This window comes from Stenella coeruleoalba, assembly GCF_951394435.1.
Source record: "Stenella coeruleoalba genome assembly, chromosome: 4".
In the NCBI taxonomy this organism is placed as follows: Eukaryota; Metazoa; Chordata; class Mammalia; order Artiodactyla; family Delphinidae; genus Stenella; species Stenella coeruleoalba.
In genome coordinates, this window is record NC_137149.1 from 85,216,754 (window position 1) to 85,238,646 (window position 21,893).

The 21,893-nt window shown below is 37.2% G+C and overlaps 1 protein-coding gene and 1 long non-coding RNA gene across 3 annotated transcripts in view; one reads left to right on the plus strand and one right to left on the minus strand.

Moving 5' to 3' along the window:
- UBA6 (ubiquitin like modifier activating enzyme 6) overlaps nucleotides 1-5,627 on the minus strand; it is a 79,820-nt gene extending 74,193 nt beyond the window's left edge. The window contains exons 1-2 of one of the 2 annotated variants that reach the window (XM_079919169.1): nucleotides 5,473-5,627; nucleotides 1,424-1,486 (exon numbers count right to left, since the gene is read on the minus strand). In XM_079919169.1, coding sequence (XP_079775295.1) covers nucleotides 1,424-1,486; nucleotides 5,473-5,543 — 134 coding nt within the window. In that variant the 5' untranslated portion in view covers nucleotides 5,544-5,627. Of the gene's footprint in view, nucleotides 1-1,423; nucleotides 1,487-5,472 lie in introns of those variants that run through there. The other variant, XM_079919170.1, reaches the window with a different exon arrangement.
- Nucleotides 5,628-5,707: 80 nt separating this feature from the next.
- LOC307185238 overlaps nucleotides 5,708-21,893 on the plus strand; it is a 36,713-nt gene continuing 20,527 nt past the window's right edge. The window contains exons 1-2 of the long non-coding RNA XR_013827923.1: nucleotides 5,708-5,807; nucleotides 21,120-21,186. This is a non-coding gene — a long non-coding RNA (uncharacterized lncRNA). The remainder of the gene's footprint in view (nucleotides 5,808-21,119; nucleotides 21,187-21,893) is intronic.

A 21,893-nucleotide genomic window follows, 5' to 3' on the forward strand; every position in this document is an offset into this window, starting at 1 on the left:
ACTGGAATTCTTGTGCACTGTTGGTGGGAATGTAAAATGGTCCAGATGCAATGGAAAACAGTATGGAGGTTCCTTAAGAAATTAAAAATAGAACTACCTTATGATCCAGCAATACCTGATCATATATGAACTGCTATATATGATACCTAAATTGCTGTATTCTATTACTTTCAGTCCAGCAAACTGACTACAAGTGAACTGTAAGCCTACTTACCTAGCTTTGCAAACGGAAAATTTAATCTCTGGTTTACTGAAAATTATGTTCATTAATCAGTCATTATAGGATTGGAGGGATATAAAAATGTTTCACAAGGACTGTAACAAATAATGAAAAAAATTAGCCAATGCTATCTCAAGGAGCTGCCATTTGTTTTCCCAAGAATATGATCAGAAGGACATTAAGAACATCGTAATTACAGATGAAGAGTCCAAATTTAAGATGACTTCGGAAGTATAATCATAGTCAGGAGACCACATGGTGAAACAGTTTTCACGTAAGCAAAATCAAGTTAGTCTTTAACTCTTCTTCCAAGGTATAGCGCAAAATGTGACTTGAAATCAACATACCAGGTGGTATGTATCAGCTCCTCCTAAACTGCTCAAAATTGACTCTGCATCCCACATAAAAAAATATAGAAAGAAATCCAAAATACATGATGAGCCTATTGTTCCAAATTCTACCTACATAAAATTTATTTTTTCATGGTTACTTATAGAGGAAATCTAAAAACTTTTAAACTGAGAGTATACTATCTTTCATGCAAACATCTCAAAGTAGAAATGACAAATGACTAGAAATGACTAGAAATGACTAGAAACTAGAAATGACTAGAAACTAGAAATGACTAGAAATGACAGCAATTTATGTGTTTTTAATTTTTCTTTAATTTTGAAAAAAGTATTTTTATTTCATGAAAAAATATGGTAAAAAAAGTCCCACTAAATTCCATTCAAATCACAGCTCTTCAATCACAAAATACTTCTCCACTGTCTATACAGTGCAAACATGCAATGTTGTTAATGAGATCACACTGAAGTTAACATGGTCTCTAGATGCTACTGTATAACTAACTAAAGTGAAATGAATTGTCTTTCATGAGACTCCTGCACTATCAAGAACATAAATATGTACTCCTGTCCAGAAACAAGAGGTATATTTTGTAGTGGATAGCAAAATCATTTTTAGTCATATCACCTAAACCTAACGCAACCAAGATTTAAATATTATTCAAGCTTTCAGCCTACAGTAAAAAAAAACAAAAACAAAACCAAAAAAAGAAACCCGAATTTTTAACTTGAGTGGAACTCTTAGAATATATATTACAAAATTCTGCATAGGCCTAGTGGTGTCTTTGAATAAAACTACTCCGTTACTGGAGAACAATGAATGGGGAAAATGTTTCAGTTTCCATAATGTTCTTACCTGTATAATGCATCATCAATCTCCACAGATTCTGTTGGCATATTGGGCAAATTTGTATTCACACTGAAAAAAGAAAACATAACTTATAAGGGCCAGTATGGCTATTCAATACTCATATTCTGTAATACTCATATTCAATTATACATGGGATCGGATTCACTAGTTACTAAAACAGGTTTTACAAACCAGATATATATTTTATTATTTACCACTTTATTTAGATTTTAAAAATAGATCAAGATTAAATTCACTGACTGCCTACCCTGTATTATAAAATTAGAGCCCATGGTTGCTTTATTCTCACGTGTTGTTTATCAATGTTACATATATTCTGATGGATCTATATTTTAGCAATTTTATTTTAGTGCCCCATAAACCTTCTATAATATACACACTCGGAATTTACCATATAATGATATCTAAGCTTATTTCTACATGTTTGACCTTTCCTCTGCCCTCCAGATTTTATGCATCTGCCAGAACAATATCTCTATTCTGATGTCTAACTGGTATCACAAACATAACAAGCCTCGGGCTTCCCTGGTGGCGCAGTGGTTGAGAGTCCACCTGCTAATGCAGGGGACACGGGTTCGTGTCCCGGTTCGAGAAGATCCCACATGCCGCAGAGCAGCTGGGCCCTTGAGCCATGGCCGTGGAGCCTGTGCTCCGCAATGGGAGAGGCCACAACAGTGAGAGGCCCACGTACCACAAAAAAAAAAACACACAAAAAAACATAACAAGCCTCAAATAGAATTCAATTTCCCTTGCTTAATCTATTCTTCCCCAGTCTTTCCCAACTCACTTGGGACCACCAAGCAAATGATGCCACCATTTACTCACATGCTCTGGCCAAAAATCTAAGGATCTTTACTTGTTCCCTTATTTTCTCTATCTGTGAGTGCTGTTAGTTCTACCTTCAAAAGGGATCTCACATCTGATCACTTCTCACCATTTCAGTCAATACAATCTCAGGCCAAACCATCATCATATCTCATCTGAACTACTTCAAAGGCCTCCTAAACTATTCTATTTCTATTGCCCTTCCCTTTAATTAATTTTCCATCTAACAGCCTAAAACGTTTAGAATGTAGTCAGACATTACTCCCTAACTTAGAATTATCCTTCAGTAAGTTTTCTTTACCCTTAGAACAAAATTCAAACACCTTAGCATACATAATAGGGCCTTTATGTATGTCTCCCAGTTACCTGTCCTACCTCAACGCCCACACCTCTCCCTCTTGCTCACTATCTTCAACTACACTGGCCTACTTGATGGTTCTCAAAAAGCCAGGCTTGCTATCACTTCAGTGTTTTTATACTTGCTATTCCCTTTGCTTCAAATGTTCTTCCTTCAGATCTCTGAAAAACTGACTCTTACCATTTAAGCCTCTATTAAAATATTGTTTCACAAACATCACAGACCATCCGGGATCACCCCATTGAAACTGAGCAGGACCCTGTGGGGCCTTCCCTGGGACAGATTTCCCCTCCCCGCTTGTTTGTACAAAAGTTTTAGCCTCCTAGGCTTTCCCCGAGTTCCAAAGAGCAAATTTAATCAGAGAGATGAGAAAATGTAGAAACAAAGGAAAGCAGTCAAAGTAATAACAGTTTAGCCATAAAACAAAGTCAAGGACCTTTCGTTGTCTTGCAGATGCTAGAACTCCCACCAGGTGGACGAAGTTAACTGTGTGCTGAACTGCTGATCAGCTGGAACCAGAAGGTTGATGATTGAGGTTCCAAAAACATTACCCTGTTACCTCACCATCAAGCAATCAGAGAACTGAGCATGGATCACACACCCCACAACCCTCTCCCTCAGACTGTCTTTAAAAACCCTTCCCTGAAAGCCAATGGGGAGTTTCTGTCTTCTGAGCATGAGCTGCCCATTCTCTTTGCTTGGCCCTGCAATAAACCGTACTTTTCTTCACCATTACCTGGTGCCAGGAGATTGGCTTTGGTGTGCATTGGGGAAGCAGACCAAGTTTGGTTTAGTAACACAATCAACGAAGAGGCTCCCTAACTTGTTAACCTGCTGTATTTTCTTCAAATCATTAATTATGTATTTTTTTCATTATCATTAACTATCATCTGCCTTCCCCTATAGAATATATGATCCATTAGGAATTCACTACTGTATTCCAAATCCCTAAAACAGTACCTGACATTTAATAACAAGAGCAAACATGCGTCACACACTGCTTTAAGTGCTTTAGATGTACTAACTCAGTTAACCCTTTCAACAATTTTATGAGATAGACACTATTACTGTCTCCATTGAACAGAGGAAAAAACCTGAGACTGACAGAGATTAACTTAAATAATATGCCCATGGTCACAGAGCAGGTAAATGGCAGAGCCCTGAATCTAATCAGTCTAGCTCCTGACAACCACATTATACTGCCTATTGCCTCTCACAGTAGGCATGAAGAAAGCACTAAAAAAAAAAAAAAAGTTAAATGAATTTTAAAAATTAAAAAAAGGTTAAACATACTAGTGTAACAAGACACAAAGTGATGTATCATTTACCGCAGTTCATTCCAATTTTTTCACAGCACAGCACAGAAAGAAAAATGGGAAACAGAAATAGTTCCTGGACAGAGGGTACCAGCTGGGACATTTGGGCCTGAGCCACGGTGACAGCTAAGATCAATATCATCTTGGCAAAAGTGTGATCCATTCTAGGTTTTGGGAAGCTCTAATTATCAATCACAGGATTCTAAAAACAACGTGATAGCACAAAATCCAGTTTTGGAAACTTATTTTCTAGGCCTGGTGTTGCTATACAAGCCAAAGTATTTGAAAATATAATATCAAAATGTGACTATTTCTGTTATCAAATATTGATTAGATGATCAAGTGATATCAGCTTCTAGCTAATAAAAACACACAAATACACAATATACCCTGGCACTGTAACAAAAATTTTTATTACAGCTTTCTTATCCCTGGTATACTTTCACTAGCTATCTTCCTTGCATGGAGGGCAATAGTCTAGTGGGTAAAGCTCTTAAGTAAACATGAGTAGAGCATTACATTCTAACCAGTTCTGTCACTTAACAATACAACTGGCACCTACTTTTCATAAAGTTCTGCCTTACTGGAATATTTCAAAAATCATTCTTATGATAAGGTCTACATGGCGATCAAAAATGCTTTAAATAAGGGAAGGTTTTGTTTGTATTACATAATATCTCCCAAGTAAATTCGGCAATGCTGGCAATGGCAGGCAATACCATGGTACCAAAAAGCATCCCTTCAGTCTGAAGCTGGTGAAAATGCTACAGGTTTGTGAACACTCACATTAGCTCAAAATCAAATCTGCACCACTTTTATCTTTGGCATATTGTATTCTGGTAGTGGGCAGAATGTAACTATCCGCTTTATTAATTACGAAATGATTGAAACAGGAACTACACGCACATTTCCCCTCTATTTTTGCCAGAATGGAAAAGACGTGAACCTCAACACCAACTGGGAAATAAGAATGGGTAACTCGTGTTTTTTTTCTGGATTTCTTTTTCTTTCTTTCTTTTTAAAGTGCAGTCAACAGAGGCCTCAGAGTGTCCTGACTACCACTGATTCATTATTACCAAGTTCCCTCTGGTAATAGTTTTCAGAGGATCTCAGCGGAGGACAGCGCACAGCAGAGCTTAGCTTTCACTTTATCGAAAGGAGGGAAGGTGTCCGGCACCAGGTCTGGGAAGCTCACACCGAGCGACTCGGACCAGAACTCCCCGCCGAAGCCCCTCCCTCCCCTCCACGTCCGGTGACTGGGAGGAAGGAGGAATGGCAAACCCCAACCGGAACTGAGAAAGCGCTGAAAGGGGCGATAAGTGGGCTTTTTCCTCAACGAAGCCGGCAGTCGCAGAGGCCGGAGCCCACGCCGCCACACCCACACCGCGCGCTCCCCTAGCCGCCCAGGGCCGGCTCTGGCCAGCCCCGCGGCCTCTCGCGCACTCCCTGCCCGCCTTAGGGGGAGAAGCAGAAAGCTGGGCTCTGGGTCCTGCCCGCCACGCCTTGCTTCTTCGCGCCCACACACGTCCTCTCACCTGCCGGCCCCCCAGGAGGAGCAGGACGCCTCTTCCCCATGACGTGCGGCCACCGGCTGAGAGCCCTCCATCGCCTCCTGAGACGCAGCCGCTGCTGGATATTGGGAGGCAGGGAAGGGGGCAGGACCGTGAGGTCAAGGGGCGGGCGGTGACGTCACCGGAGGGGGCGGGTCTGGGGGAGCGCGCAGCCCGGCGGCGCCTTCCCGTCAAGCCCAGAGGCGTCCTGGCTTCCGGTTTGGGTGTGGTCGTGGAGTGGGCTTTGCTGCAGGTGATTGCAGGGAATGGAATGTTGCGGCTGGCGTCTGGCAGATGTAAACCGAACCAAAACACTGAAGGTACGAGTCACCTACCAAACACAGAGGATTCCAGTGGCCAGCGAAGTGATAGGATTGCGTAGCAAAATCCTTAAGAGTTTTATAGCAGGAAGAAGAAACCCTTTCATTTTATACTTTTAAAAACCCCAAAGGCTAGTAATAAGTAGCTCCGGATTTCCATTCTGGGATTCCATTTTAAGACGTTACACGTTTAACAAATAATTTTGGACGTCTACTACGTGTCAAGCACTGTCACAAATTTGATAGAATCGTGATTTTATGAGCTATGAATGGCATATGTCATCCAGGTTGCCCCCTTCAATTTGTGAGGGACAGAAATTTACGGTTGGTGTGACTTGCCAGATTAAGTACCTGAACATATGTGTAAGGACCTCTCATCTAATTCCCTTTCCATTGACTCCCCTTTCACTTTTCTTGGAAAACAACAAGAATTAGTGTGACTCAATAATATTACGGTTTATCTTTCATTCTAAATAAGTGTATGTTTGGAGAAATGTCTGTAGGATTTTAAAAACTGACAAATACTTTGACACTATGTATTTATATCATCTGTAATGTATGATATTTTTGCTTAGAATTTCTTCCCATTCTGGTGTGGAGAGAGGGTCCAGGCAAAAGGGCATTATCCTTTGTGCCTCTATTCTCTTTTCAACTTGCACATCTCCAAATACCTGGAAACTTCATATTGCTCACCTATGCCATCATTCAGATCTCTCAATCAAGTTGTGTACCTTTTCTACATAATCATGAAAATGAACTTGGTCTGTGTCCCATTCTTTCAAGGTTCTGCTCTAGGACTGGACTAATCCCGTCTTCTCTCTTTATTCTAAAATTAATAGATATAAATATCTTTGAAAAGTTCGCTCCGCAAATAACACCAGTTTCTCTCCTAATTTCTTTTCCCTGTTTCTTTCCTTCTTAAATATTTATTGAATGCCTGTTAAACATTAGGGCCTAATGACTAGACGATGATTAGGTGATAGCGATACAGTGATCCCTGATTTCATCAGTCTCATTGTGGGAAGGCAAAAAAATGGAAAATAAATGAAAAATAACATTAGAAAGTAAATACTATGAAGAAAACTTTATAAGGTGAAGAAAAGAGACTTGGGGAGGAGGACAGAGACAATTTTAGACATAGTAGTCAAAGGTGGCCTCTTTGAAGAAGTGACATTTGAGCTAAAAACCTAAGTGATGTGAGTCCTGCGAATATCTAGCAGAAGAGCATTCTAGACTGAGGGAAAATCAAGTGTACACTTTAAAATTTTTCTTTTTTGAGATTTGTCACCTTCTGGTGTATGTTTGTTTATTTGTAAATTGCCCCTCTACCTTTAAAAGAGACTGGTCTTTTCCTGGAGAAGGAGATTCAGAGTGTGAGGAGGAATTTGATGGGAGGGAAAATCTCCATTGCTGGCTTCGAAAAGGGAAGGGGGCACATAGAAAGGAATGGGAATGGCCTCTAGGGGCTTACAGTGGCCTCCAGCTTCCAGCCAATAAGGAGAAGGGAACCTTGGCCTACAGCTGCAAGGAACTAAATTTGGTCAACACCTACATGACCTTGGAAGAAAACCCCAAGTTCCAGATCACAACAGGTCTGCTGGTACCTTGATTTCAACTTTGTGAGGCCCTGGGCAGAGAACCCAGCTGTGATGGGCCCACAATTATGACCTTAGAACTGTGAGCTAATAAATTTGTGTTGTTTTAAGCCACTATGTTTACAGTAAGTTGTTATACAGCAATAGAAAATGAATATACTGAATATTATCTAAGACCCACATTTTTCCACATTTTAACTTCCTTGAAATTGCAATGTATTTTTTTTCTTTTTTATCAGTACAGAAAATAATGGTGTTCTTAAAACTGATGTCATGATTTGGTGAAGTATAGTGTGAATTATTTCAAACAAACAATATAACAGATACCCAGATTTAAATGTATTCTTACATTTGCAAAATGGGGAAGAAAATTGGAATATCACTAGACTTTTCACAGTGAAACTTTTGTCAGAAGAAAGTGGAACAACATATTTTGGGTACTCAAGGGACAAAGAATGCACTAAGGATTTTATATCCAGCAAAACTAACTCTCATGTGCAAAGGGTATAAACTACTATCAACACTTGATATGATATCAGTATTTGATGAGACTATCATTTTCATGAGCCCTTCCTGGAGAATTACTAGAGAATGAGCATCAGACAACGAAAATGATGAGAAAAACATTGACCTAAGGATTGGTTCAGGTTCTTTACGGAAAATCATAACCTGTTGTGTGTAATTAATTCTTTATTACTAATTCTCCTGAGTTCTGTCACCTTAACTTTTGAGTTTTTCTATTTTCTTCCCAGCTTTTTCAAGATATAATTGACAAATAAAATTGTAAGATATTTAAAGTGTGCAATGTGATGATCTGATATATGTATACAGTGTGAAAGGATTCCCTGCATAGAATTGTGTTTTTCTAATTCTGAATCATGTTGTTCTTTCATACCTTGTATCATTTTCTTAATGTCATTTAGCTAGTTTAAAAATAGTAACTTTAGGTTTTGATCTAGTTTGTGACACATCTTTGGGGCATGCTTTCATTATCTGTAATGATGATGTTATACTCCTTATTCTCTCTCTCTCTTTTTTTTTTTTTTTTGCCGTACGCGAGCCTCTCACTGTTGTGGCCCCTCCCGTTGCGGAGCACAGGCTCCAGACGCGCAGGCTCAGCGGCCATGGCTCACGGGCCCAGCCGCTCCGCGGCATGTGGGATCTTCCCAGACCGGGGCACGAACCCGTGTCCCCTGCATCGGCAGGCGGACTCTCAACCACTGCGCCACCAGCTATTCTCCCTTTTATGATAATAATTTTGTATAGTATTTGAACTTGATATTTTTGGGCAGCCCAGTTTTATGTGAAATTACTGTTCTTTAACTTTTAGTATGAGGCAGGCTTCCTAGTCCAATAAGACTACATCCATCTGAAACAAAACTGTATTCCAAGAATGTCAGGTTTCTGGCTCATTGCAAGGAGGGAGGCCACATTCCATGGAGCCCACCATGGGATGCCTCATCAAAGGAAAAGGTAGGTTTATTATAGGAATTTGGGGAAGTGTAGAATTTAGGAGAAATAAAACGAAGTAGTATTTTGATAGACTCAAAAGAAAGGAAGGATGTATGTAAGGGGGCCTACCTTAGGTCTGGACTGTAACATGGACCCTGTTTTTTTGGTAGCTACAGAGTCGAAGTAGGTGAGGAATGTGTCCATAAACCCCTTTTCTGAAGTTCTGGAAGTAGAGGCTGTTTCTCTATCACATAACTCAGATCATCTAGCCAAGAATGGGATATTTCAATCTTAATGAAAGATTTCAAAGAGCAAGTTTTTTGACAATCTATGATTTTAGAGAAAAGAGTTCTCTGTGAGTAAACAAAGCAGCAGTTACTCATAGTGGGTTTTTTTGGTGACACTACAGCATGTTCTTGGGAGAAATACTATTTTCTGTTAACTTTACAGCTGGCTTTATCTGTGTTTATTATCTATACCTGATGAATGGCAAAGCAGATTTTTACTTTCTTAGTCCAAGCTCATTTTTACTTTCTCACAGGTTTCAGGAAAACTTTTCTAACGTCAGAGAGCTCCTTTTTTGTTGCTTTGGTGTAGTGCTGAAAAATATGGTGGCTTGATTTCTGTGATTTCCTTCATTTCTGTTGTCTCTGTGCTGCATGTGTTTATATGTGTGTATGTATGTATGAATGCATAGTTACATTCTCAAGGCATGGTACAATAATTTTATTTTAAAATCTTTATTTTGGGTAATTTTAGATTTACAGAAAATTTGCAAAGGTAAAACAATTTCTGTATATACTTCACTCAGCTTCCTCTAACGATAACATCTTACATAACCGTGGTCCATTTGTCAAAACTAAGAAATTAATACTGGTTCAATACTATTAACTAGCTACATATTTTATCTGGATTTCACCAGTTTTTCACTAATGTTCTTTTTTCTGTATGGATCCAATCCAGGATACCACAATACATTTAGAATTGCCCTGTCTTGATCATCATGTAAGTGTACATTGTAATGAATATCTTCCTGAAATTTTATGTACAAATTGGATTTCTGCAAATTAAATAGTTCACATCATAAATTATAAAGATAATAAACGACATCTATATTGTGTTTTATAATTACACAGGCTATTTACATGCATTTTTCACTTCATTCTCCTAAGTTATTCACTATTAGCACAGAAAGGATATTTAGCAGTCACCTCAGTATACAACCCTATTGCTTTATAGAGGACGAGTCAAAGAGGTAAAGAGTTTAAATGTCTTGGATAAATTCACATCATTACAGGTACAGAGCCATGACTAGCTTCATCCCTCGTTGAGTATTTCTCTAGTATATTATACCCAGATCCCAACAATTGGAATACCTGTTCCGTAACTGTCATAAAGAATAGGAAGTACTACGTCCTGAGGTCAGGCCTTCATGAACATGGTTGGAAAGCAGCCAACCTCCTGAGTTTTGAAGCAGGCTTCTGTGTCCAAAGATGTTGCGATAACATTTGAACTGGCTTGAAGCTGATTATTACAGACTATTTAGAAGAACCTAGAGGGAATTCCTTTGCGAAGGAAATAAACTTGTGAATAATTATCATCATAAGTGGTCTATGAATTAGGATATATGCATATCCCATTTTCCTGAAATATTTTTTAAAAATTGCCCATAGAGCAATAAAAAGACAAGTCATTTTAGATTAACGATTGAAATATATTTTTCAAGGCACTTTATTGTTTGATTTAACTGATTATGCAACAGTGACTAGAGATAAAATATAATAAATCATGCTCCTAAGTTTAACCTTCTTCAAATATTGGTAGAAAACAGATGACAAACCTGAAAATCCCTAAGTGGGACTTCATGTTTTTGTGTCTTTCTAGGCAATATGCTGTAAATGCATCTGGATGTGCCCTAATTGGATGATAAAGGCACCTCAACCCCTTTATGAAAGAGGATGCTCAGAGCCCTACTCCAAAGATGAATTCAGCCACAGTCACTGTTCACCATAGACTCAAACTATACTATCCAATTTCACATCTTTTTTCTTGACTGAAACGACGTTCAGATCATCTCCCTTCTCATCTTCAGCTTGTTTTCTCATCTTTGGTTTGGCAGCCAGCACCTCTAGCCTGGAGGCATCAAACTTCAGCACACACCAGAATCTCCTGGCCTGCCTATTAAAGCAGCTTGTTGGACCCCCACTAGCATTTATGCTTCAGTATGCTTGGGTAGGGGCTGAGAATTTGCATTTCTGACAAGTTCCCTGGTGATCTGTGCGCTGCTAGACCTAGGACCAAATTTTGCGCTGCTCTAACTTGCTTCCTCTAACTCATTCTTTGGGCTACCTCTAAACCTCCTTTCAGTACGGCTTTCCTTACTGTGTTCTGGACTGCACGGATCTTTGTGTTAGTCTTTTGTTTCTGTTGCTTAGTTTATTTGCGGTTCCATTCCTCTTGGCTCTGATGTCATGTTATACTCTGGATCCTGCCTTTAGACATGCCTTATATTTACCGTTGCAAGGTAACAGAAAAAGCATTAGTAATTTTGGGTACAGAAAATGTTTGTGATTCGCTTTTCTAGCAAAGATAACTGGGATATATGTGGACAGTGGGAGGTAGGTATGGAGATAGAGAAAAAGTTAGTACGGAATTCTGTCACATAAATGTGCAAGGCATCATAAAATCTGAGGGAAGCAGTGATGGAGAATACAATACTGTTGATAATATGGTTAAGGTTATTGTATACTGAGTGCTTGTAATTAAGGTTTCTACTCAAATATAGGCAGCCCCATTATCTCATATAAAATCACAATCGTAATACTCCAGAGTAGATGAAGTTGAAGACTTCAGATACAGCTAAGAAAAACTAGGAAGCTGGGTAAATGGAGAACTGTTCCTATAATCAACTATCAGCAGGAATGAGAAATAGAAACTGACTTTACAATCAACCAGCAGAAATCCAAGAAAGCCTGAACCTACACTCAGGTCAGCTAGCTTCTGAATCCTGTTCAACACTAGGTCACTGATTTCCTTTTCAATGGTGTAGTGCCTAGAAGCACAGCTATTTGCAACATCTTTGCCAGTGACGGCATTCTAGAGAGACCTTCATCACTTACAATTCGTTGTAGGTCTATAAACATTCTTGTGGGGACATACTAGATAACACTATTCTCACTGAAGAAGGTATTGAAAGAGTCATCTCTCACAATCCTCTTATCACTGGGCTTTGGGTGGGACGCTGGAAATAGAGTTCCCAGCAGCTGTTTCTATTCTGGACACTAACCTCACCAATGTGATTAGGGATGCTATAATGCAGGGTGGTAGAAACAGGAAGCAAAGGTGAGGGAATAGATACTGAGTCCAGGTTATCATCTCCAATAAGGTAGGAAGAGAGATATTTGTTTTAATAATTAGTAAAATGACAAGTTTAGAATAAACATACTCTAAAGATTCTTTATTATCAATTAAGATAATATTAAGTAACAATGGCAACAACAGCAAATTACCTGCATGAATCCTCAGCCCTCTGCTGGTGAGATTTCATGTTTAGTTCCAAATGTTGGGCAATTCTGGATGAAAGGAATAGGCAAGAAATAGATTTGCCTACCACCAAGTTTCGTGGATAGATCTGGTGATTGCTTCAAAATGGGAGATGCTCCCATCACTTTTAATACTTCTACTGAACATAAATTATGGTCATTGATGACATCTAATCACAGCTTCTTTTTAGTCATTTAAATTGCTGAAAGACAGGTTGACAGACATCACACTCCTTCTTTCTTGGTAAGAGATCTATCTTCTTTCTTGTTAACAGAATATCAATTTTGTTCAGACATAAGGCTGCCATGAGCTTCATGGGAGGCTAGATTTCTCCCTAACCCTAGATACTGAGTTATGATTGGACTAAAATAGTCAAAATCCCAATCTCCTTAGAGTTGACTGGTTTAGGCATTGACATGTTAGGCGGTTCAGGATAATAAGTGAGAGGTAGTCCTATGGATGGGTTTCTGAAGAAGATTCTCCCTATTGATAAGAATAGACACATCATGGAAATATTCCCTTTTGTGTCTTTGGACTTACTCTGTGAGGAGATGCCTCCTGCAGCCGTTTCAGGTTTTTCCTGGCCAAAATGGACAAGCCTGAGATCAGAAAACTCATATAGTGCATATGCCAAAATCCTAAATTTCCCGGAACTCTGAGTCAGCTAAGCTCTGGAATGCTTGATATGTGAAATAGTTTATTTTTGTTTAAGCCATTTTTAATTGGGTTTCTCATTCTTCTAGCTTAAAGCATCCTAATTGATGAAGGTAGTATTTTTCTCCATTACTGAATAGAAACATTAAGGCAGCAAACTTGTATTACATCTGCACTCTGAAATATCTCAAAGAATTTTACAGTTTTACATATTTCATTTTTCTTAGCATATACATGTAAATATATATACAAAATTATAAATATATAAAAAATATATTATACACACACACATATATTTCCTTGAACCACAGTGTGGGTCTTGCTGTGTCACTCTTTAGGGACAATGATGATATTATACTAATTCCATCCTTTTACTGAAGAAGGAAAAAAGTTAACATTGGCAATGTCCCACAGCCTCTCAGCCTGAAGTCAGAATTGATCATTCAAAGTTGCTCAAGAACACCAAGATAAGAAATTTGGATTTTGTTTTAAGTGGGATGTGGAGTCATTAGAGAGTAAGCAGACTAGTGACATTTTAATTATATTTAAAACGAGCATTCTGGCTGCATTGTGGAGAATGGATTATAGCAGAGCAAGAGGAATTTGGTGAGAAGTTTGTGGCTCTAATCAGGTTGAGAGAGGTGATGCTGGATTAGACTAGGTCAATGACAATAGAAATAGAGAAATAGATTTGGAAAATGTTTTGAAGACTGAACTTATTGATGGATTAGATATAAGATACTATGGAGAGATAAATTAAGAATAAATCCTGGATTTTGGCTTGAACAAGTTAGGCATATTTTGGTGCCAGCATTGAGATGGAAAGAATAAATGAGAAAGTGATTTAGGGAAGAAATAAAGAGTTCATTATAACATAATAAAGATATATTGAGTTTAAGAGGTACATGAAGAGGAATCAAGTATAAATTTGGATCTATGAACTTGTAGCTTAAAGAAGTCTGAGCTAAATATATAAATTTAATAATATATATATAAATATGTGTGTGTACATGTGCATGTGTTTGTATATGTGTATACACACACACACACACACACACACACACACACACACACAGAGTACTGGGTGATATCCCCAAGGGGGAGAGGGTAGACAGATAAACCAAGAATCCCTAGATCTGAGCCCATATAAACATTAGGTAGAATAGAAAGAGGAAAAAATGAAACTGAGAAAGAACTCCTAGTGAGATAGGAGAAAAACTGGGAGGGGATGGTTTCACAGAGCTAAGAGGAGTGTCTCAAGTGGGAAGCAAATTGGTATAGGAATTCATCACTGTCTGGTTCCACTCAAGTATTGATGCTGGGCTTTGTTCTTAATTTGTTAAGGAATTACCACCCCCTCTTTTCAGTGGAATTAAAAATATACTAGACTGATGAAAATTGGATTTCTACCCAGAATAGTTATTCAGATGGGGGCTCAGCCTTGTTTTAGGATGATTACTGTTTTCATGAATGGCTAAGGGATATTGTGCTGATATCTGAAAATGGAAGGCCATTCACCAGATAGTGATAAGAAAAACAACAATGGGGCTCCTCTGTGACGGCAATCTTATTTACTCACTTGAAGACAGAGGGATGGCCTTCAGACATCAATTAAGCTTCCATGTAGCTCCCTGGTGCTTGACAATTTCCCAACCCACCTCTTTGTCTTGTGCTCTCTCCCAAATTAAGCTTTCTCTTTCAACTCCTGCCACTCCAGTATTCTCCAAGATATGGCCCAGTCCTCCTTCACCTGAGCTCCTTACAGAGAGAATGAACAATTGTTTGACTGTTGATGAAAATTACAGTAAGTCAAGAACAGAGAAATCACCATTAGTTTTCATAGTAGGGTGATCTTTGGTGACCTTTACTAGAGTTTCACTGGAGTAGTAAGGACAGACTACAAGGTGACAGGTGTTGAAGATTAAAAGGGAAGTAAGGAAGAGGAGTTATCAGGTGTGGACAACTCTTGAGAAGTTTTCTGGGAGGGACAGTAGAGAAATGAATTGTGGGAGGTGAAGCTGAAATTGAGTATATGGCTGAGGAGGATTTTTTTTTAAGATGCAAGATAAAAAGCATTTTCATACAGCAGTGGGAATGATTTAGTAGAAAGGGGGAGATTGATGGTATAGGAGGACAAGGGGATATCCGAAGAAGTGATGTCCTTGAAAGGTGAGAGAGAATGGTATCCACAACACAAGGAGAGGAATTGGCTTTTAAGAGGAGCAGGGACAAGTCTTCCATTGTAATAGGAGAACACAGAGAACAGGATATAGTTTAGGAATGTTTAACAGTGGGAAGTTGAGAGAGCGCTCCTCTGATAAATCTTTGTCAGCTTCTGCATTTCTATTTCTTTGGGATCTGTTTTCTATTGAATTTGACAGTGCTGTTCTGATAGTGGTTGCATTTTGTCAAATAGATTGTCATGGGATTGTTATCTGCAATGGACTTGGAGACCTTATGAAGGTATTCCTGGGAACTACATCTATTCGGGCAAGCAATTGTTGTAGAGGAACCAGCTATCAGTGAATATGGTAAGTGCATCCTAGAAAGTAGAACACATTCAGCATGTTTAGTGATAGATAATTACTAGTTGCAGAGATCAACTAGTAATAGAGAAAGCAGTGGATGAGAGTGCAGCAAGATACATCCTATTAGGTATGTGGAGCATAGTAATTAAAAATCTGTAAAAGTAGGGAGCATTAGAGATTTTGGTACACAGACCAGTATATAGTTTGCAGCAGAGATGCGTGAAATAAAAATAGCATGTTCTCCTTAGTTAAAGTTGGTTTAGGAGCAGACTTCAGTCCCATTCTAATGGAGAGGAGGCATTAGAATGGTAGGAATAAGGCAGGACCCCATTCTAGCAAGTCTAGCTTTCTGAAGAGATCACTGGGATAGTGAATTTGGCAAGAAAATAAAATTTGAATCCTTTTACCAGAACTAGTGTATAAGTTTGGAAAGTGGGAAGTGGTCTTAGAAATAATGCAGAGGCTTAGTTCCTATCAGAAGGATTCATGTTTTCTGGGGCCTGAAGATTTTACAAACATCACAAAATCTAAAAAAATTAAAAAAAAAGTAATAATTTTAAGCATTAACTGCTTGACATAACTCTAAAGTACTTTTTCCCATAAATTATTTTGGCTTCATACTCCCTAATTATGTCTTAGTATAACAATGTTTTATAATATAATGTTTTATATAGTGATAGTTTAAAATTTTTTCTTTCAATTTCAAAATTCTTTGTAAGTAATGACATCCTAACATTTAATCGCATACATTGAGATGCATGAAACAGATGTACTCACTGGCTTTAGTACTGCTACAGTTTTGTACCCTACAAACACAGGAATTCTGATAAATTTTACATTTCCAGTCAAAAAGAAAAAATAATGTAGGCATTTATAATTGTATATGCTGCACTGTTGAGTATATTTCTGAAAGGAGAGAATTTCTATTTTAACTAGGATTTGATGAGGACCCAATCTTTTTCTTACAATTTTACATGCTAAGTATATTAGTTTTCCATTGTTGCATAATAAATTACCACAAGCATAGTGATTTGAAACAACACACATTTATCTCACAGTTTCTGTGGGTGTGGAGCCCAGGCTTGAGACTGGGTCTTCTGTTTCGGGTGTCAGCAGGCTGTAATCAAGATGTTGGCCAGACTGTGCTCTTCTCTTTAGGCTTGACTAAGGACAAATCCACTTGCAGGCTATCAGGTTGTTGGCAGAATTCGTTTCCTTGCATCTGTATGACTGAGGGTCCCAACTTCTCATTGGCTGTCCACCAGAGGCTACCCTCAGGTCCTAGAGGCTGCCCACAATTCCCTGCCACATACTCTCTGCAAAAGTAGTTCACAGCGTGGCTGTTTGCTTCTTCAAGGGCAGCAGGAGAATTTCGGGCTCAGTCAGCTAAGATAATCATATATAATGTAACAAGAGTCATGGGAGGAACATCCTATCACCTTTACCTTATAGCTTAATCAAAGAAATGATATCCCATTACCTTTTCCATAGGTAAAGCATGGTTGGAAGCAAGAGTACCTTATACAGGGGTGTGATTTATTGGGAATAAATCACAGGGGTGTGATTTATTGGGAATCACTTTAGGGTGGACATGCTAAAGAATGAAATAATTTCTGTAGACCGGTTTCTGTACGTTTTATACCCTACTTTTCCTCCACTACTCAAATAGTTCTGGTGCCATACTCTAGACACCTCCATATCATGATATGACCTCTACATATCATGATATGTATGGACCTACACTTTCCTGTCACTATGCCAGGTAAGTCTGTATGGGGGTAACAATATTTTATCTAGTACTATGCCTAGATGCTTACTGTGATGGTTAGCAGTGACTTAACTACACATGAAAGTGACCAAGAACCACAAAATATCCCTCTAGATTCAATGTAAATATATACCTAATTCAAGTTCCCCTTGGCTGGATCCCAAAGCTATCCATGACCATTCCAACACCACCTCATCTGAGGCATGAGTGTGACAGAGGGGAAGTAAAAGTGAAAAGAGATAGTCTTAATTATTGCAATTATAATATCTTATTTTTATGAATTTTATAAAAACATGTACCCATGGGAAGACTTCTTTTCCAGGGCTCATGAAGCGGCTAAATGAGGAGCTTTGAAATTAAGTTTCATTAGCTTCATGGGAAATCCACTTCAGGTTACCACATTCTTTTTTTTTTTTTTAGTTTTTAGTTTTTTAGTCTTAATCACATTTTTAAATTATTAATTTGACAATTATTCACTTGATCTCAAGTCATAGTTAGAATTTTTAAAACTTATGCAAATTTCTTATCCAGTGGACTAGTTATAAAAGAAAGTCAATAATTGGGTGGAAGTTACCCTCTATGCATCAGATGAAGATTCCAACCACAGGAGTTTAAATGTTCGGATTTAGATTGTGAAAAATAATAAAGTTCTTTTCCCTTAGGGCTACATTTATTGTGTAATTACAATGTACCAAGACTATATTTAGCCTTTATTCTTTGTGTTTAAATTGTGTGCTGTTAAATTTTGTGATATACATAGTCCTGATTTTATTTTGAGAAGATAATTGGTGATTGTAGCAGGTACTTCTGTCTTCTGATCCCCAAAACATTCCCCTCTTGCTCTCACAAAAAAAGAAAAAGAGAGAGGAAAAAAAGAACTAAATATTTTTTTAAAGTTATCAGGTGACTAAATGTTCAGGGAAATTGAGTGCTGCTCTCCATAAGATAAAACATACCCTTAAGGTGTTTAGGGTAATCCCTTTCTCCTTTGCTAGTGATAGTTTAGAGGTGGTCATGTGCTCCAGTTCTAGCCAATGTAAGAGGAAGTGCTGGGGGTTCTGGGAAAGAGAGATGTATAGTGAGAAGCCACCCTTTCTTTGTGCCTTTGAGACTTCTAGTTGGTGACAAGTAGTTTCTGATCACTAAAGCCTAGAGGAAGCAGAGAAAATGACTCAAAGCTCTGAACTAACCAACTCTGCATGCTTTCTTCTGGACTTCCTGTAACGTGAAATGAAAACATGCCACGTCTAGTCTGACATTTCTATTGCTTACAGCAGAAAGCACTCTAACAGAAACAGCACAAAAGTCATACAAACACACATATAATATTTATTGTACCTTTTCCTCATTAGAAAAGCAATATATGTTCATTCTGGAAATTTGGGATACAGGTATTCACAAGAAATTTAAAAAATCATTCAGAGGTAACTATATCAATACTTTTTGCACATATTCTATTTTTCCTATGCATGCACTTTGTATATTATATAATTTAAAAAATTAGACTTACTGTTTTATACCTAATTTTTATACTTAATAACCAAAAGAATTAAATTGAAGATTTAAATCAATTAATCTTAGAAATTAAATTGAATCTTATTCTATTTAGTCTCCTATGGACACAATTTATAGTAATTAGACAACAAGAATTGGTTTGACATTTGAAACTAAGCTAAAGGTAAAATAGATGAAATTCAAATGTATTTTAGCTGCTCATAAATATTATCTCTTTGTGACTACCAAGTAAGTTCTGAGATAGGGCACTTAAAATTTTTTTCTAACTCATTTACACTGATTTATGCTGCTGGGAAGATTATGTTTGTAGTACTCCAACATTTTTGGTTTGTTTGTTTTAAGACATGATATCTCTGTTTTGTAGGCTGAAATTGAATTTGCACAATCTTTTAATTCATTTTTGTTTGTTCATGTCATGTATTACTAAATTGAATTTAGCAAGAGGAAATCCAGTTTTTAACCAGTTTTATATGCCAAATAGAAGAGGAGATATCCAAGATAGAATCTTAATTATCTGATATATTGGATTAACTCTGCAGAACATATCCTTTTTTACAAGGAATCCTCATCTTTTATTATGACTGAAAATAGAGTAAATGACTATAATACCAAATATGAAATACTCTATGTTGAGTGATGTATCTTTAACTTAAAAGCCACATTTACCTTTTGCACTATTAATTTTGGTATAAATCCATATCCACATTATAATTTACAGACCACAACATTTATATAATATATTTATTCCTGCCAAGTTTTTCATTACATGTTGAGCCTTAAGAGAGTTTTTAAGGTTGAAAATGGTGAGTGATCAAATTGAATCAATCCAGTACAGTTTCAATATTAACATTATTATGAATATATATATATAAAAATGTATCAGGTGAATACATTCTGATACATTTTTATTGTAATAAACTTCTTTATGAATATACAGAATCAGTTGAGAATTCCTAACCTTTTTTGTGACATTGGCTCCTTTGGCAGTCTGGTATGGCCAAAAACCCTTCTCAGGATAATGTTTTTAAATGCATAAAATAATACAAATAGGAATAAAAGTAAAGCAGTTGCATTGTAATACAGTTTTGCACATGGTCCACAGTTTAAAAACACCTGCATCAAGATTTTGAATAGCCCTTTAGTTAATGTATTAAAAAATACCTAAGAGTGTATCTAAGTAGAACAGTTTCTTGAATGTGTAAAAGCCAAACTGACATATGTTCAATAAACACATATCTAACAAAGCCCTTAGATTGTATCTTGTATATTTTTGCCTTTAAATCCATATGTAAGAATTGTTATCAGTTTGGGAATAAGAATACGTATAATAAAGAGATGGTGGAGAAGAATGGTTTTGTTGTGACTTATCTATATTCCTGTGTCATCTAGTGAACTTTAAATTCTTGGTATCAGTATACACACCTTTAAAGTTAACTTTGAGCATTTTAGCACATTACAAATTTGAGTCCAGCCCAATTCAGCTGTAGAGTTGGGGCATTGATTGGCTAATTAAAGGTATGAGTTTAGTAAAAAGACGATATGAATGAAAGAGTAGAAGGAAGGAGTTCAATAGTGACAGAAATAGGACCAATGGAGACAGAATTGGAAAATAACCTAGAATGTGGAAAAATAACTACTACACACTACAACACTAAAAGTATGAGAAGAGAAAAATAAGGAAAGGAAAGACCTACCATTAGTTTAATTAGTAGTTTACTTAACCACAGTTCCACAAGGCCTGGAATGTGTGGAAATGACATTTCATCTTTTGTGTGGCACTACATACCTCATGTGAATATAATAATATTTTACCTATTTCTTTTAAAAAATAAGTTAAAGAGTGGTTGAATTTCTTTTAATTCCCTTATACAGTTTTCTTATTTAATGGATATTATATCATCCTATCCCTGTCTTTTAAAAAATAAGTTAAAGAGTGGTTGAATTTCTTTTAATTCCCTTATACAGTTTTCTTATTTAATGGTTATTATATCATCCTATCCCCTTTTTCATGGAATGGGTGGAAACAGGCCTAAATTACAAGAGGTATTGTGCTGACGTATTTTGGAAACCATACCACTCAATGTGAACATCAGCAGGTATTAGTTATACATTTACAGAGAGTTTTTCTTTTCCCTTTTCTAATACCTTTCTGTCTCCTTTGACCTATATATAGTGAAACTGAGGTTTTCAGAGTTAATTTTACATATCAAATAATTTTTGCTTGTGCATTTGCTTGATTTCTTATTTTTTTTTTTAGTGATTTGTGGATTATGGATTTAGAAAGATCAGAAGATAGAAAAAAATCCCTGATATTAAAAGAGAAGGTATGTTATTTATAAAACATAATGAGTATATATCTTTTCATGATTGTATTTTAAAACATTGTTATTATTACTACACTTAATTACCACAAACTCCATAGACTACACAGCCCAAGAGGAATGTTCTAACCCCCTGTCCAAATCTGAGCCCCTCTGAAACTCCCTTTTATATGGAGGCACTTCACAACCTGTACCAAGTGAAGAATGGGATGAAAGAGAACTATTTATAAATCTTGTCAGGTTGGAGCAGTGGACGGTGGGTTGGCTGCTGAATACTCCAAACATCAGAATGCTTTTGAAGCCAAGGAAAAAATTTGATTCATTGCATTTTGTTTTTTTAAACCATAGAAGGGAAAACTGATCACATGGGCAGGGGAAATACTATCTCTGTGCTCTATGTATTTATTGTTTTAGCATAAGATTGTAATTGCTGCTAAGCCCCTTTGGAGAAAAACTCTCCAAGGCATGCTGAGGTTAGGACTGTGTTTCTCAGCGTTACTTTTTGGCATCTGTTTGCCTTAGGCCATGGCTATTTTAAATATTTATATATTATTATACAAGAAGAAAGTGATTTAAAAACCCATATAATGTGTTATAGGAGCTCAGAAAGTGAAGAGATTAATTTAGAAGCTAATGGTTAAGAGGAAATATATAATTATTTTTCCTGAAAAAAATTTTCCTAGTAATTGAATTTCTGACAATGTGGTTTC